General features: G+C 39.1%; 1 protein-coding gene across 3 annotated transcripts in view; it reads left to right on the plus strand.

Moving 5' to 3' along the window:
• The window catches only part of HIPK2 (homeodomain interacting protein kinase 2), a 152,038-nt gene that overhangs the window by 120,378 nt on the left and 13,738 nt on the right, over nucleotides 1-17,922 (plus strand). For all 3 annotated transcript variants that reach the window (XM_088141120.1, XM_088141119.1, XM_007419955.4), the window contains 3 exons: nucleotides 6,301-6,582; nucleotides 15,540-15,787; nucleotides 17,206-17,366. In XM_088141120.1, coding sequence (XP_087997246.1) covers nucleotides 6,301-6,582; nucleotides 15,540-15,787; nucleotides 17,206-17,366 — 691 coding nt within the window. The remainder of the gene's footprint in view (nucleotides 1-6,300; nucleotides 6,583-15,539; nucleotides 15,788-17,205; nucleotides 17,367-17,922) is intronic.

Here is a 17,922-nt window from a genome sequence, read left to right on the forward strand (position 1 = left end):
AGAGAGGAGAGATCCAGTATGGAGCCATTAACCCCAGTCACTCCCCAGTCACTTCATTCATTTCCTCTCCACTGAGCAGAGACAAAGGATTCTGGAAAAAGAAAGAATTTCTTTAGATAATAGGAATATGCAAAACTTTTTGAATGAATTCAAAATGTGCTGTTTTGCGTATGGAACAGCTGTTTTGATTGTGAAATGGGCTGTTTCAAACGTTTGGCAAGTGTTTTGAACTCAAAATAACCCTGTTTCAAGTGGGGAATGCTCTTTTTTGAACGCCTAAATATTCAGAACAGTCAATTTTGTATTTGGGATAGAGAGTTTCAAATTTGAAATGGTTCAGTACAAAACATGTTACGCATCCCTACTAATTCCATGAGAGAGATTCCCAGAGTAGATGTGGCACGGTTGAATTCACACTTGACATTTTTAAATACATGCAACTCAAATTTGCTCAGTTCAGGCATTATACTTGAACTGTATGTAAATGAATATGTAATACGTGAATGCTTGCAATAATCTCCCCTCATTGCCAATGTCATTGTCCTAATGAAGGCAACCTGCAGACATCATGCATTCAGCATACTGTCTGCAGATAAAAAGCTTGCATGTACATACTGTATAGGCTTTTGCCTTGAAGACACTCACACTGAATGTCTAATGTCCACTGAACCAAATGCCATTTGAGTGGCATTGGTGGTGGGGTGAGCCTTAATTCAACTGATGAGCATTCCTGGAGTAACAATACCTGAATGGGGCTAATAAGAGTGAATTGTTACATTTTGAGATGTGTGCTGTAAAGTGTGAATACAGGAAATGAGTGCAGAAGCCAGGATTAAATAACTCATTAGTAGATCTGAGTTTGCCCTGGGTAATGTGGAAAACATTTAAAACATAGGAAGTTTCTTAGAGCAGGTCACACCAATGGTCCATTATTTACCTCCCCATCTCCGTTCTAACTGGCAGCAATTCCCAAAATTTCAGGCTGCATTTTTTCCAATCTTGGTTGCTAGGTGCCTGTTGGAAAAGAGGGAGAAAAATGAAAATCCAAAGTGGGAAGAGTAATGGAAAAACGTTTCTTAAAAGAATTCTGCTTGTTTCTGTTGGTTTTTTGATCCAGCTGTTTTAGCACATTATTCTAACTTCAGTGGTCACAGGCAGACAAGGGAGTGGCTAGTTTAGTTGTGAAGAGCATAAAAGGCCTATCAGAAGTTTCTTTTTCCTTCTTATAATTTCTGTGATGAGGCTTGGGTATTAAGGTATTAGTGTATTCCCCATGGATAGTAAATTGGTGCCCTATGAGAACATTTGAAAGCTATTCCAGTAGAATGTGTATGTTTGGATTTCTGTAAATCCATCAATATTTTGCCAAAATTAGAGGATACTCAACTGCTGTAAAATACCAAGTGCATTCATTCTCTATAATCTATACCAACAGACCAAATTGAACACAAATATTTTAACAGCAGAAGATGGTTGATGCCTTATGTTTGAGATGAAGTTATCAAAGCGGGCAAAAGCATCAATGGATTATGCAAGTTACTATAAATCTGTGGCATTCAGGAGTTACCATTACTTTGCAATTAGGTGTGAATATCAATATATTTACACCTCCTACTTTTTTTTAAAAAAATGTTACATTTCCCACCAACGAGGTAGAGTAGAATGGCAGCAGGACTTGACTTCTGGAGAGAGATGATTTTAGGGAGAATCCCAGAAGCAAAAGGAGAATTTGTTTTCCTTTTTGTGATTGCAACACAGAAGAGGCAAGTAGAGGAATACCTGAATTCAATGTTCAGGACAGATGATGCTTCCTAAACCAGGGTTTAGTAATCCATTTAAATTTAGAGCTGCTTTCACTTGCACATAACTTCCCAGGCTGCAGCTCAATGCTAGGTAAGGCCAAAGCAAAAGCAACATTTTCTCTCTTGTGTTCTCGAGGCTGTGGAATGGATGGAGTGTGTGGGTGATACGAAGAGACTGCTTTGCAAAGTTGCTTTGTTCCCACATCCTGTACCAAGAAGGGAAGAATATATTCTCAGGACAGGGCATGAAAACATATGGGGAGAGAGAGAGAAAAATCTTTTTCAGTGTTTCCAATAGCCCTCTTCGCAGTTCCAGTTCCCCACTTCTCAGAGTTCTTTAGGGATCTGATGAGCAACCAGGACAGAGATCGTGGGGGGGGGGGGGGGAATCTCACGTCCCCACAATCTCCCCTACATGCATGTACACATCAGCCAGGGAAATGATGCTGTGAAAAGGAGGCTTCTGAGAGGTGGGCAGCCCAGAAGCAAAGGCTTGGCTGATGTGTGCTTTGTCTACCAATGATGCTTACAGTCATTCTGGTCAGAGACATTATTTCTGATTACAGGGTGGATATTTTAGGAGGGATCTTTAGACAGTTAGCTACAGATTGTTTTTCTGGCACGATTTCCTTTGCAAGTAAGATTCTGGCCTATAATATAGTTGACATCACCCTATGAACAACGTATCTGATCACGTATGAAACCCTCCATAGATATTACAGCATTCTTTCCAACTGGGTGTAACAGCACTTTGTCAAGGCAAATACTTGAAACATTTGCAGACTATGCCTCTTGAGAGTGGAATTTAATCAACATATCTGTCATTTCTTTTAATGAACCCCACAGTGCTCTCAATAGTAGCAGGAAGCATTGAAATAGATCCACACTTTATAAAATGGGGAAGCATCCTCAGCTGGTTTGCTCTGGTTGAGGCCAAAGAACGTATAATGAATTTGTAACCAGTCTTTCTCTCTGTTGAAAACCAATCTGTTTTTAAATCTTCCTCATTTTGCTCGCTTTGGCTGCTTTCCAGCCCTCTTTCCCTACATGAAATGAAGGATAGAGACTGCAAAGGCCTGGTCCACCATTAAAACAGGGAACAGATTCTCTTAGCACATCCTGGCCTGCTAAACTTCCCTCCTCTCCCCACCCACAGGCACATGATATTTACTCAAGGAGGTGGGAGATAGAAATAGGCCCTTGCAGAATGTGCCGTTCCCGTAGCCTGAAATCTGCTTGGCATGATTATACAGTATACAAATGAGGGATGCACTTCTCTGGAGAAAAGAATGCTCTGTGTCTCTCATTGGTATTCAGCAGGCACCATGAATGCTACTCTTCAGTCATTTGTTATGCAAAGGACTCTATTGCAGAGTATATGTCCATAATTCCCCTCCCTTTGATAACATTCCAGCTTGTTCTTTGTTCGCTCTCACGCCAATCTGAGCACCCGGACAAAGGCTGACTGCAGAATACTTTTGCCAGAATCAAAAGTTTACTTGCTTTTGATTATTGTAGCAGATCACACTGGAACACCAACCAAAAAAGTGATCTTAAAAGTGTAAAGTGGGTTGGCTTCTTGGAGAGTAAGTAGTAGGTCCAAGAGGTGTTTAGTGCCTTCCCAAATTCTGTCCAGCTTTCAAATGTAGGTTTGGGGTACATACAGAATTGCATTTTAAGGGTTCCAAATGCTTCTGCTTCCTGAACAAAATAGCTCCATGAATAGAAGAACTAGATGTAGTATTCAGATCCAAAAGAGGAAAGGGGTTCTGAATCTGGTGTGAATTCCCTCATTGAACCAGTTGCAGTTCCTGAACCTGTGTGAAGTCACACTCTTTTTTTGGGATAGGAAAATACATGTTTGATTTAAGGAGTCAGTGACTTTGCACACCCCTTAAAAAAAATACCCTGTAGCAAGCTGTCAGGTTCAGCCCAAGAACCACATCGAGGCCATCCAGTGCAGTAGAGTTCCTTTATTGACTTTTACCTAATAGACAGAATCTCGCCAGATTAAATCTATCTACAGCTACTAGTGAATATACTCCGTGAGACTCTAGGGAGGAGCCAGCCTCATCCTCTTCGTCTTCCCACACTCTTGCTGCGGGCTGAGGAGGTGTTTGCCCTGGAATGTCTCTCCCCTCTCCTGACAACCTTGAAGTTCCATTCCAGAATCTTCCCCGCTCATGCCATCCATTATACAAGCCTTTTCCTTTGGTGTTTTGAAGATGCCTTTTTAATTCCCTGAAAGGGGTCAGTAGAGGGATAATGCAGTTTTTTTCTATGTTGCTCTGGAATTACACTGTCCGGTTTACTATATTAAGCCATCAGCTTTGATCTAGTACATTGCATGAATCCAACCAATTTTGGCTTAGTCAGGAAACCATGATTTAAATGTCTAAATCCAGACAGAGTGTCAAGGGTATTGTGAGTTTTCATGGCATCTCACAGTTGTCAGTATTTAGTAACTTTGTCACTGAGAACCTAGCAGGCATCTGGAGCTCAGCTTAAGTTTAAGTGACTCAGCTTAAGTTTAAGTGACTGGGCTCAACCAGTGTCTTATGTTATAGTTTGTTCAGCAAGCCACACTTGGCTAGGTTTACATAATAAAATACAAGAGGAAACTATAAACCCTAGTTTACAACCTGCAATATACTAAGCCAAAACTGTTCCCCTACCTTAATTCAAATGTTGCCCTGAGCCCCTTGGAAGAAAAGCAGAATATTTAAAGGAACATCTAAGTTTTGAAAAGCAGAACTGGGAAATGAACAGCCTACCCATGCCATCTCAGAAACATTTGTCCTTATACCTTCCACGCTGCATTATTTTCCTTCAGCACAAACAATACTATTCTTCTATAGCATCCATATTGCTATCTCAGTAGGTTTTGCAGTGAAAGGCTTTGTGGCTAGTATTATTGCTGAATTTAAAAGAGGAGATATGCCCTGCTGGAGAGGTGTCATACAGCACAAAGCAAACTTGCAGACACAAGAACAAAATCCAAAAGCAAGGAAGTTCCAGTAGAGGACAATGGAAACTATTTGCAAGCATCAACAGTCATGATAACTTACTTACGGACAGTATTTCCGATACTGGCTGCTGTGTACTTAAAAAAACCCCAGAGCCTTCAGGAACACACACAGGACCAGCTGCCATTAATCCAGATTCCCTTAATTAATAAGATCAAACTTTCAAGTAGGTTTTTATTTCTGTGGATTCCTGTCCCTCACCTGAGAGCTTCAGCCACCTGCACTACTCATGGCTGAGCGATGCTTCAATCACAGTCTTTGAATTGCACATCATAGTCCTCTGAACTGTGAAATGCAGCTTATGAAAATCCCAAACTGCTTGGTTATAAGTGTGAACTAGTGTGAAAGCAGCTAGTTGCTTTCCTAAGGCCTTCAAATCATCCTCTAATAAAGACTCCTCCAAAAGAGCAAGGGCAGAATTCAACCCCTGTTCTACTCTGTATCATGCTAGAACTCCAAACCTGGAGCGTGCTAATTTCCACAAACATGGACTTATTTCTTGATAAATGTGTATGAGATTATCTTTCAAGGAAACATAAAAGATCCAGAAAATCAGGGGAAGAAAAAGAGGTTGCAGTAGCGGCACTGATTGCACTTACATTTACCAGCAGGATAACTCTGTTGCCTATTTTGCAGCAAGATAAAATTAAAACAAAAAAACAAAAACCAGATAACACCATTTCTCATGGATTGAATTTAGTGTAAGCTTTCTTATCATACTGCATATATTATTAAACAGCCCATCAGTGCAAGAATGTTTGTGTAACACTTACATATGGGTATGGATGTTGTGAAAATGATTTGGAAGGAGCACTTTGGACTGAGTGTAAGCACGGCACCTCTCCATTTATTAAAATCCCCAAGTCTTTTTTTCATGTTTCTGTAAGTTCCTGAGAAAAGATGCTGTTGCTTTAATGAGTCAATAGAAGCCTGAAAAAATGTGGCTGCTTTAATAAGAAGCAGAGAGGGGCTGGACTTACAAGAGGTCCAAAGCACTTCTAGATCATTTTCAAAACATGCTCAGATCTAAGAGTTGAGTTTGACTCCTGTAGACTACAAGAACACATTCATGTTGTTTTCTTGGAAACAATATGAAAGTAGTTTGTAATTTATTTTCTCAGGGACTTTTTTATCACTGTCCCAGCCAAGTTTACAGCTGTATGATTTGTCAGCTGCCATTCAAATACTAATCAGATCTGACACTGCTTACCTTTTCTGCAATCAGCCAAGGGCAGCTAGGTGCTACCATCTATCTGGACTAGTAGTCACTATCTATAGTTTCTCTCCTCTCTACTTATCCTAATTCTCCCCTTCTTTCCCCATCCTCCACAACAGCAACATGCCTATATATGCATAATATTTTTCTGATGAAAAATGGACTGTGATCTACAAAAGGTTATCATGAAAAGAAATTCATTAATCTTGTTTTTGTACGCATTTAATATATCTCTTGCTTCCTGTCACCATTTCAGGAATATGTCCAACTTTGAGGTATCCTCTTCTCAGACGATCAGCTCTCCACAGCGGTCTAAACGAGTAAAGGAGAACACCCCTCCTCGCTGTGCAGTGGTGCACAACAGCCCGGCCTGCAGCACCTCTGTCACATGTGGGTGGGGAGATGGACCTTCTAGTACTACAAGGGAACGACAGCGACAAACGATAGTCATCCCTGACACTCCCAGCCCCACAGTCAGTGTTATCACAATCAGCAGTGACACCGATGAGGAGGAGGAACAGAAGCATGCACCTACAAGGTAAGTTGATATCATATATGTTGGTCAGCAGAAATATGTAGGTACACATGATAGGTTTAGAATTCTTGGTTATTTATCAGTGCATCAGTGCATCACCAGCTAATCTTTGTTTCTGGGTTGGGCAAATCCACTGATTTTAGTTTAACGCAGCTTCTCTTTTCCTTCATTTCAGTTTGTTAGGGAACTTGACTTAAAAATGTATGTGCTTTTGTGTGCATTGCTTCTAAAATGCAAATGCTTTTCCTAGGGTTCACAAGAACCCTAGAGTTCGCAAGAACTTTTTTCCGCAATATACATATTTTTCCTTATGTATTCATTTTTGGGCACAATTTTTAGAAGCTGTGAACCATATAATTAAAAAATTGTGAAATGATTTCTGGGCTTTAAAAAAGAGGTTCAGGAACTATATACAATCTTGTTTCTCCTGGGTTACCCAACCCAGTCTAAGAGTGCTGGATCAGCGATTGTATTTCATGCAGAGAGGCAGCCCGGTAGAGTATATGGCTTTGGAAAACTGTTCCCTGATTATTAGGGATTGGTCTACATATCCCAGTGTTTCCTCCAGAGGGAATTCAGTATTATTAATTTCCTGAACTTAACCTTCTGAACTTTTCAAAAATTAACCCAGATCTTGTTGAAATCTAAACCAGGCCCTTAATCCCATTTGTGACAAAGGCAAGCATGCCAAACTTAAAAAAAAAAAAAAAAGGATGGTGTTCAAATCTAAAAGGTTAATTTCAGATTTCATAATGATGATTTGGATATGGCTGCCATGTGAACACTTTAATTAAAAGAAGGAAGAACTATCCTCAAGTCACACTTGGCTTCTGGTGATTACATGGACATAATCACACAGTTTTCCTGGCAACAGCTAAATGTGGTTTCCCTTTGTCTTCTTTCAGGATTTTTTTCAACTTCCCAGTCTAGTCTAAAACCTTAGTATTCCCTCAAGAACTCTTATCTTAATACAACCTAAGATACTGTTTATTTTTCTAATCCCAGACAAGATCAAAAATAAGGTCTAAATAATTGTCATGCAACATGATAGGGAAGGTATCATTAGGAGAAGATATCATTAGGAATCTCCCCTAATGATATAAAATGTAGATGTAACACTACTGTAGTTATTTTTAATAACAATAGTTATTAAATGCAATAGTTCTGGGATGCAAGCATCCAAGGCAGAAAATAATATGCAGTAGAAAAATAGAAGTGAAATATTATAACAACATTTCTGACTTCAATATACAGCAATCCAACCATATATTAAAATATAGTTAATCGGTATATTAAAAAAAATAGAGCCCTAGCCATATGCATTCTTGTATAAGATTAATGTCTAATATTTTTGGCAGCATTCCTAATTCAGCAATCCTTATTAGGAAATTAATCCCACTGAACCTAGTGGGCCCTATTTTCATATAAACAGGTTTAGAAACTAAACTGCAAATCAGTAGATGAGTACAGGTAGAATTTTAGAATCATATTAGAAAAGTCACTTTTTCTTCATTAACCATGCTATCCTATACATGTTTTTTGTATATCCTGTTATATCTAATAGGGATAAAGTGTACAAAGGAATCAATGCATACATAGTGATGTAAGTTGATGGAGCCTAGAATTTGCTTCTGAATAAATAGGCATGGGAACAAGTTAACTGCGCTTTAATCCATCATTTTACCTATACATTTTGCATTATAGTTTTTAATCAATAAACATTTTTATAGGTAATCAATTATCATCATTTGAAAAACAGTAGGGAAAGAAGATTTCCATGTACAGTAGTAAGACACCCTTGTGTTTTAAACTGTAATGTAGTAAAAGTGTGCCACCTAATGGAGGCAATCTTGAGTGTATTGTACAACTGAAGAATATTTTTCCTTTAAGGGGTATAATTCAGAGTTCACTTGTTGACCAATAAATTAATGGCAAAATTCCAGGTATGTGTTTTATAAATACAAATGCTTTACTAGGACTAGTTTTCTGGGATTGCATCCAGAGACATTCAAAGTAAATCACAACGATGTCAAAATGCTGACACGTGTGATGATGTTATAACACAAATGCCATCATTACATCCTTGTGCAGGTACATAAGGTGGGCGCATTTGTATAATGATGTCATCACACATGTGCCATCATTTTCCCTGCTTCCCCCCACCAGAGACACCCCATGATAGTCTTCCTTCAATGTTCTTACTACTCTGAGCAAAATTAATGAAGAAAGGTATGCTTAGAATTGTATTTTACTGATAATTAGTGGTATGGTGTTCATATGCTTTTATCTTTCTCTCTCTCTCTCTCTCTCTTTCTCACATGTACACACATGGGTGGTTCATACATATTAAGTCACATTTTTGTTAACCCTCTGTATGTTTATTGGATTTATATCCAGCCTTTTGTTCAGGAATTCAAGGCAGCATGCATAGCACTCCCTCCTCTCATTTTTTTCCACAACAATAACCTTGTGAGATAGTTGGCTTGAGAGACAGTAAACAGCCCAAAATCATCTACTGAACTTCCATAGCTCAGTGTGGACTTGAATTCCCCAATCCAACACTTTAACCACTACACCACACTGCAATTTGTTTGGTTTACATATTATACTGAGGCATAAATGGCTTATAAACCACAGTGGCTGAGTTCCCAGAACATTCTAACCCAAAACCAAACCATCCATATTATAGTTTATCCTCAGTAGCATAATACTGTGTGAAAACATGGCTCTTCAGAAAGGCCTTTATGAAAGAATGAGATCATGCTACCTCCAAAAGCTGGTATGTCAGAATCAACGAATATAATTGTATTAATTGATTTTTGTTTTTAATTTTATTCTATTTATACTATAAGGTTCTCTGGAAATGGAGTGACATAGATTGTAGCAATAAATAAATCACTATGCAGAACATCATTAGACTTGCCCCAAACCTGCTGGCCTTTTGTAAGACCTTGAAGACCTAGTTTTATTACTGAGCTGGAGCCCTGGGTGTATGGCTGAGCACCTATCATAGTTGTGTAAATTGCTATGTTGGCTGATCTTTTATTTCAGCTCCTATATATGTTATTTATTGGTTTTTTCTAATGTTTTTATCTTGTTTTTAATCATCATTAGCCAAAAAGAGTCATGTATTTGAGATGGGTGGCCATATAAATTGAATGAATACAGAAATACTGCTTACGTATTGGGGAAAAGTTATTGATTAATTCTCAGTGTAACAAACAGCAACTTTTTAAGTGTGGGACTAGATCAGGAAAATTATGAGCTGGGAATGGTTGACAAACATGCTGAATACTCAGAGATTTGGGACAGATAAAAGCAATACTATGGCAAAAGAAAGCAAAGACAGTACCAATAGTTATAGGCACCTTGAGTGCAATCCCAAAACATCTGGAGCACCACTTGAAGACCATCAGCATTGACCAAATCACCGTCAATCAATTGCAAAAGGCAGCTTTACTAGGAACAGCTTACATCCTGTAATGATACCTTTAACACCATAAAACAACAACAACTGCCTAGCCCAGATCCTTGGGAAGGATTCGATAGGTGGATAAAAATGCCAAATCCAGTCTAAACATCTGGCTGACTGTGCAACCAACCATAGTATCACCATCATCATTCCCTGCAATACTTATGCTTTTCCTCTGGGACCGTAAGGTAACATGCATGATGGATTTCCCCTTAATTTAGCCTCTCCAAAACAACACTATGAAGTAAATTGGACTGAAAGGTAGCGATTGGCACAAACTCCAGAGACCATATGGTCAAGGGAAGATGTGAATCTCATTGGTCCCAGACCACCACCCTTAGCCTTTATGCTAGTCTACATATTCCAAAGACAACTGGATGATGACTGCAGGAATTCAGTGCTAATTCAGATAAGCCTCTACAGCAATCCAACCTGGACTTCACTGTGCCTAATTATAAATAAAAGTAAAAACATGTCTGTTCAATGTTAAATCTAATGAACTCAGTTTCCTTTCAGTGATCATCTAGGAACATGGTAGCCATTAGCATATACTTGCTTGTTCCAAGCCATGCCAAATTAATTTTGTATATTTGCTACAACAAAGTTGACCTTTCTCAATTCTTCAAGTAGATGATAGGAACTATGCCCCGGAACAAACCCTGAGGCCCTTTTTGCTTCAGTGTGGAATGCCGAGGGGTACCGTTTCTGAAAATCAATTTTCCAATGTTCCACATTTAAGAAAGAAAGAAAAATAAACCTAATTGCTCACTCAGAATGGAAGAAGAAATAGTAAATTCCTTGTGTGACACACACTACCTAACACCCAAATCCATCAGTCTCAAGAAAGATTAGTAGTTCCCTACTTTTGTCTCAGCTGAATAGTACATATAAATGAAGACCTTTTTGGGGTTGCAGCTTGTCTCTAATGCAGGGGTAGGCAGAGTTTTTCAGTCTGGAGGCCCTCCTTTTTATTTTTAAAGTATTTTGGCTTCCAAGGACCACAAATATCCAAGTGATGCAATGATACAATGTTTTGTAATTTTCAAAGGTGGCAATTGAAGAGATTGTAAGGATGAAAATTGATATGCTCTTGCTTTTCAGAGGTTTAACAAATCCCTTTCCATTGCTACTTTTGCAAAACAACAATGCAAACACATGGACACACAGATTATGCCAACTCAATCTGGTGGTGCTCCAGAGGCTGGAGATGGGGGCCAGAGGGGCAGATGCTGGCTATGGGGCTGTCTACCCCATATATGAATGGGCCCTTAACTAGAAATTTCCATGAGCGCCTCACAAAAATTATGGCACTTTCTTTCTTTAGAAAGAAGACTTAGTTAAAAAGAGAAATACTATATGGAAATTAAATGTAAGACAAGATGTTTTATCCAAGGTCATTTTCTCATAATTCCGTGGAATGAAAAGAGCAAGCAAATAAGAACATTTATTCTTTCAATGAGTGTAAATAGTGATTTAGACTTTTATTTATGTCTTAAATATCTATCTACCTTGCTTATGTATCCTGACAAGGACTCCTGACACAATTAACTCTACCCTCTGACCATCTTACCATTCCATTTAAAAGTGCATGGATTTGAATTAAGAATTTGAAGCAGTAACCCTGAGTGTAAAACCACAGCACTAACCCCCTACTCACTTTATGCACAAATGCTTTTTAAAATAAAACAGTCTTAACCATTTGCCTAAATTGCTTCCTGTAGGGAATTTTATTCTGCAATGGAAGGTGTTGGAAGTGCCTCTGTGAAGACTTCCAGCATTGCTTGTAAAAAGTTTAAGGAAGCAGTTACCATTTATTCATACTGTACTTGTTCAGTGGCCCATCAAGGATTTCTGACTTTATAGTTTGGGGCAGTAAACAGAAGAAGAAGTTGTCTGACTGCAGTTTATGTACAAATATATACATGATCCTGATTTATATAGTCATGTGTTTCTGAGAAAGACACAGATATGCCAGATAGTTGCCAATTTCATTTCCACAGGGTGTATTAATGGATTTTTAAAGCGTTTTTTTTAATCCCACCTTTATTATTTTTATAAATAACTCAAGGTGGCAAGCATACCTAATATTCCTTCCTCCTCCTATTTTCCCCACAACAACAACCCTGTGAGGTGAGTTAGGCTGAGAGAGAGTGACTGGCCCAAAGTCACCAAGTCGGCTTTCACACCTAAGGGTGGCCTAGAATTTAGAGTCTCCTGCTTTCTAGTCTTGTGCTTTAACCACTAGACCAAACTGGCTTAGAGTGGGCACAATTCCACCTCATTAATTACAGCTAATCTTTCATCTTAATATCTTTGGACATATTTCTCTTGATATATAATTTCTCACCTTTATAGTTACAGGTAGGGCAAGAACCCATCCTGTTTACATGTAACTGTAGAACAGAGGCCTCCTACTAGCAGCATCTGCATGGAGCTGGTAAAAAAAAATGTGATGACAGTTGTGTCAGTGTAATCAAGGCCTTTGTATGTGTCTGCATCACTGATGCATGTACAAAAGAGCCTGGCCTTGGAAAAGCATAAATTCTTGTGGTATATAATAATGCTAAGGAGAATTACACATTTCTTTTTGTGGTGTTTTGAGCTCCCTTTATCGTTGAAGAGACTGCTGGTGATACTGTTTTTTGTTATGTATCTTTCCATCACTTGAAGCTCTCCTGGTTGCTGATAATTCCTAATCAGTCCAATGGGATGAGCTCCCTTAAGATTTAACAGGAATGTGAGAAACCAGGAAGGGTGCAGTCCACTGTAGAGATCATGATTGGACAATGAAAGACAGGACAGTCACACCTACCTCTTGATGCACCTTGTACTTCAATGGCTGTGTTTGAACAAATGAAAGACCAGAGGCTTTGTCAGTTTATTTCCCCCCCATTTTAGTACTTTGTGTGAACCCAGCATGTTAGTTCAGTGTTTGGAAAAAACCATAAAAAGGGTGACTTGAGTAACCAGGTTAAATATGTATCAACACCCATGAGAGTTTCTCTGAAATTCATTTCTCTTTAAAAAAAAATAATTCCCAAGGGAATTATCTTTCACCAGAATCATTAAGAAAAGTGCAGGAAAATTCTGCACAGCATTTGTATTCAGGCAAGAGAAGAACATGAGTCTTCGGCCCTTGGCAATGCTGGTTTCACAAAGAGGGCAGAATATAATGTCAGAGATATCCAGTTCAAGCATTGTTGAAGAGAATGGGGGCATGCTGCTATTATCTGCAGAGAAAGAAAAAACCCTAAGCGCAAAAAACGTGTATTGCTACTGATACCGAAAACGTACTGAAAAGAGAGATACAAGCCTTAGTAATGGGATCCTTCTTTTTTACCTGCAGTGTTTAAACCAATCTTTCCTAACCCAGAATCCTCCTAATTTTCATCCATGCTGGTAAGCAGTTATGGGAGTTAGAGTCTAACTTTTTTGGTGGATGCTGATTTGGGGAACGATGCTTTAAAGCAGTGTTGGCTAGGGAATTCTGGGATTTGAAGTCCACACGTCTTAACGTGGCTGAGGTTCAGAAACACTGCTTTAAAGTAATTGTCTGCTTCAACAAGCAGAAGGAATTGGATTGCACCTTCTAGAAATAAGAGGAAAAAATACAAATTTTTAGGATGCAGAAAAATCAATAAAATATTTGTGTAAGACAAGAGTTTCCATTTTAAAAAGGCTTCCCTTGGAGAAATATATTAAAATACAAAGTTTACAGAGTTCTCAAAGCCAATTTCTTCACTACTTCTGTTACCTCAGTGCCAGTTCTTACCTGTTCCTTTAATTCCTAAAGTTATATAATATACATATATAGATAATTATATAGCTCAGCCTGGAAGGGTTCCCAGAGTGGCTAATTAAAAAATTGAACAAATAGGTCAGATGACAATTGAAAATAATATAGAATAGTAGAACAAATATAAAGGGCCTAAAAAAATAATAAGAGAGGCATGCTCTATACTTTCCCAAAAACAGAATTCTTAAAAGTCTTCAGAGAAACCATTACTGTTAAACTAATAGCAACATCTTTGTCCTGGTTCATATAAAAATATAATTTATTTAGTTTTGACTTAGTTTAACTTTGAAGTAGCATGTTATATAAGTCCAACCATTATAGTATGCTTTGTGGTTTAGCTTGTGTGAAGCCATGTTGTCCCTTGTGTCACATTATGTCTTAAAACCATTGTTTGTTGACTAAACCACAATTGGTTTGATTTGGTTTATATAACTTTAGTTTACAAACAATAATAGCTGGATTCACATAATATGCTAAACCATAATATGGTTTATTTGGTTGGACTTTAGCATGGATAAGAATAAAATCCAGCCCAGTCTTAATATGGATAAAATTCAGCAGAATGCCCCATTTCTTGGACAATCATTCTTTAAAAACAAACCAACCATGAAATGAAGCATGTGTGTGTGTGTGTGTGTGTGTGTGTGTACACATATAGACACATATACACATACATACACATTTATGTGCCTACTCATACACACGTAACTGAAAACATTAAGAAAAGTTATGTTTGCATTCCATATCCTGTCTCTGAGAGAGTGTCCACCAACATATTTAATTGCTGAGTTCTTTATCCACAATTCTTGTCAGCATTCTATAAAAATTACTGTTGCCATAGCAACATAATGCAACCAGGAAAACATTGCTCTGATTTCCTGTAATTGAGCCCATAGTCCACTTGGGGAATAGAGCCATTTTAGCAAATTTTTGCACGGCTGGCCACCCTCTACACAAGATAAGAACAAGGAGGATGAGGAAAACCCAGAGTGTCATCAGACACCATAGCAGTGTGAGTTCCAGATCGTATTGCTGCATTTTGTTCAATAAACTGGCAGCATAGCATGAGGGATGTTGGTGTTAACTATTTTGAATTCTTCTGATTTAATCACCAACAGATTAACTTGAATAGTATCTTAGTGTTCATGTTAATGATGGATTCATGCTAGACATGCTCTAGGACAGAGTACACAAACTAGGATCTCTAAAAGTCCTGGTATGGCCCTCAGAGCCTTTTCAAAAGTTGTTAGCAAATGGCAATTTGGAGAGACTGTAAGAGAAAGTGAATGTGAATCTTGAGGCAAGGTGAAGGAAAGGGAAGAGTAATATTAATTACTGGGATTTAGGAAAGCAATTTCAAAGAGCTTTGAGGGAGAGATAACTGGTGAGGGACAATACTCCATAGCACCCAAAGGCAACCGCTAGCAGAAGGGGTCTACAGCAGGCTATCCGATACACCATTCTCTCCTCCAACACTTTGCTGCCACATCTCAACATCCAGCACCTGAAAGAATCAGCTTAATGGAAGGGCTGGCCTTGCCATTTGTATTGATGACCTAGTGGAAGTGGTAGGTCTCACCACTATGCTTCATGTTAAAAAAAAAAGGTGGTGATATTGAGAACAACATGACTATACTTTTACCTGCTGCCAAATAGGCAAGATTTACATAAAGGTTCTGTTTTATTTTACAGCCCCCTGTCTAAGCAAAGAAAAAATGTCATCAGCTGTGTAACTGTGCACGATTCCCCCTACTCTGATTCTTCTGGCAACAACAGTCCCTATGCAGTACAACACCGTGGAGGAAACAATAACGGAAACAATTATGACACAAAGGGTGCACAAGAATCGCACTGTAATGGCAATCCTCGGACGATCATTGTACCACCGCTGAAAACCCAGGCCAGTGAAGTCTTAGTAGAATGTGATAGTTTGGTACCAGGTAAGTTGGCTGCATTGCTTAAAGGTATAAAAACCTTTAAATGAAAGGTGGATAATGGTTGTGGTTAGCGTGCCATGCTTGTAGGGAAGACAGAGTTAACAAAGGAATAACTGTCTTGCTGTCAGCCAAAATCAGGACTTCTTTAGGAACCTTCTCTCCATGTTACTTTTCTTCACCATCCCTGTGACCATGCAGGAGGAGTGGAAGAATGGCAGAAATGGGTGATAGGTGGATAAACCTCCCCAAGTCTGTCTACAGTGGGGTTGACTTTAATAGGACCTCCCCATGTTATTTTTTTCCTTGTTTCTTTTTGAAAGTAAACTAAAAAAAAAAAAGCAGGAGGAAGTAACAGCTCCTTGGTATCTTTTGTGTCAACTGGGTAACTGTCAGATATCATGTTCTATTTGATTTGGACATCTCTGATCATGAATTGTCAGCCTTTGGTGTTAAGTAGTTCCAGTGGGAACATGAGTCATGATATACATGCATGGTTCCTGTGTCTCCCACTTCATCAGTATTTAGAATTCTCTAGTAGTTCCTGTCAGACTCAGCCATAAGTAGCCCACTATTTGTGAAGTGTTAGCCTGAAGTGTTAGTTAGAAAGGAGAGAGAGAGAGAGAAAAGATTTCCCAAAGCAGACATGGAAGAGCTCCAGATGCAAACAGTTCTGTAAAAAAAACTTATTTGGAATTTGGCAGAAGTGAAGGTGACTCCTTGCTCCTTTTTTCATGCTAAGGACCACACTTGACCTCTGAAGAGCATGCTGAAAGTTGCACTCCCCCAAATAGGGTAGGCCAGGATATAGAATTGGGAAGGGACAGGACAAAAACTAACTTTTATAGAATATAATTTTAATTAAATTAAGATAACTAAAGGAGAGCCAGTTTGGTGTAATGATTAAGGCGCCAGACTAGGAGCCAGGAGCATATGAGTTCTTCTCCCACCTTTGGTGCAAAACCAACTTTGGGCCAGTCACTGTCTCTCTCAGTCCTGAAGGAGGCAAGGGCAAACCGCTTCTGAAAATATTGCAAGAAAACTACAGGGACTAGTCCAGGCAGTCTCCAGGAGTCAGTGTTGACTCAAAGGCACATACCAAAACAAAAAATTCTACAGGCAGTTAATATGATTCCTTCCCATGCATTTAATGATTTTCTTCTTCTGTTACGTTAAAGAAAAAGCACGCACAATTGTTAGCCAGTTTGGCCCATCTCTGAGGGCTTTCAGAGGCCCGTGTAGCTTTGGAACTGCAAGTTGTATGCTCTCCCTGAACTACTTAATGGGTTGAATATGAATAAAACAAGGTGTAACTTGACCAAGGAAGAGCTTGGCATAAATTTGGGTGCCAGTTTAAAGCCTGAAAGCTGCTAAAGCTCTCAGACTTGAATGCAATAATGAGCCTATGTTCTTTTCCCCTCTAGTCGCTACCAGTCACCACTCCTCTTCCTGTAAGTCAAAGTCCTCTAGCATTGTGACCTCCACCAGTGGTCACTCTTCAGGGAGCTCATCCGGAGCCATTGCCTACAGGCAGCAGCGGCCAGGACCACACTTCCAGCAGCAGCAGCCTCTTAATCTCAGCCAGGTAAGCCAAGCAAGGGAAGACAGGGTAAATGAGGCCACAGAGCCCTGTAATAACTGCTGGAGGAGTCTCCACAGTCCAGGCAAAGCAACTTACTTCCATAGAGACCAGTTTACTCAAAATTAGCTGTATTAATCTATGACCTCAGTCACAGATCAGGGACTATCGAAGGTCAGAGAAGAGAGAAGTGGACGGAGTAGGAAGGAAACGTTTCATTTAAGTGAGATGGGGGGAGGGTCTCAGTAACTGAGTTCATCCAACACGCTGAGTCAAATAGTGATGTGCTAGTTCGTGGCATGCTGTGGTTGGATCCCATGTTTGTGGTTTGTAAACCATAACTCCTGGTTTATTAAACTATGTGCACCTAGCAGTTCGGTTTACTCAGTAGCTTATAGGTAAGCAAACTGTGGCTTAACAAGTTGTGTGAATAGATAGATAGATGATACAGACACACACACACACACTGTGTTCTTGGGTTGGATTATGCCTAACTTGCAGAACAGTTAGGCAGAATGTGAAGGCACGTGTCCATGCACATGGATTTTGGAATTGGTAAATC

This window comes from Python bivittatus, unplaced genomic scaffold (genome assembly GCF_059951505.1).
Source record: "Python bivittatus isolate LINGU-HERP-01145 unplaced genomic scaffold, Pbiv_v1 ctg000330_np1212, whole genome shotgun sequence".
Taxonomy (NCBI): Eukaryota; Metazoa; Chordata; class Lepidosauria; order Squamata; family Pythonidae; genus Python; species Python bivittatus.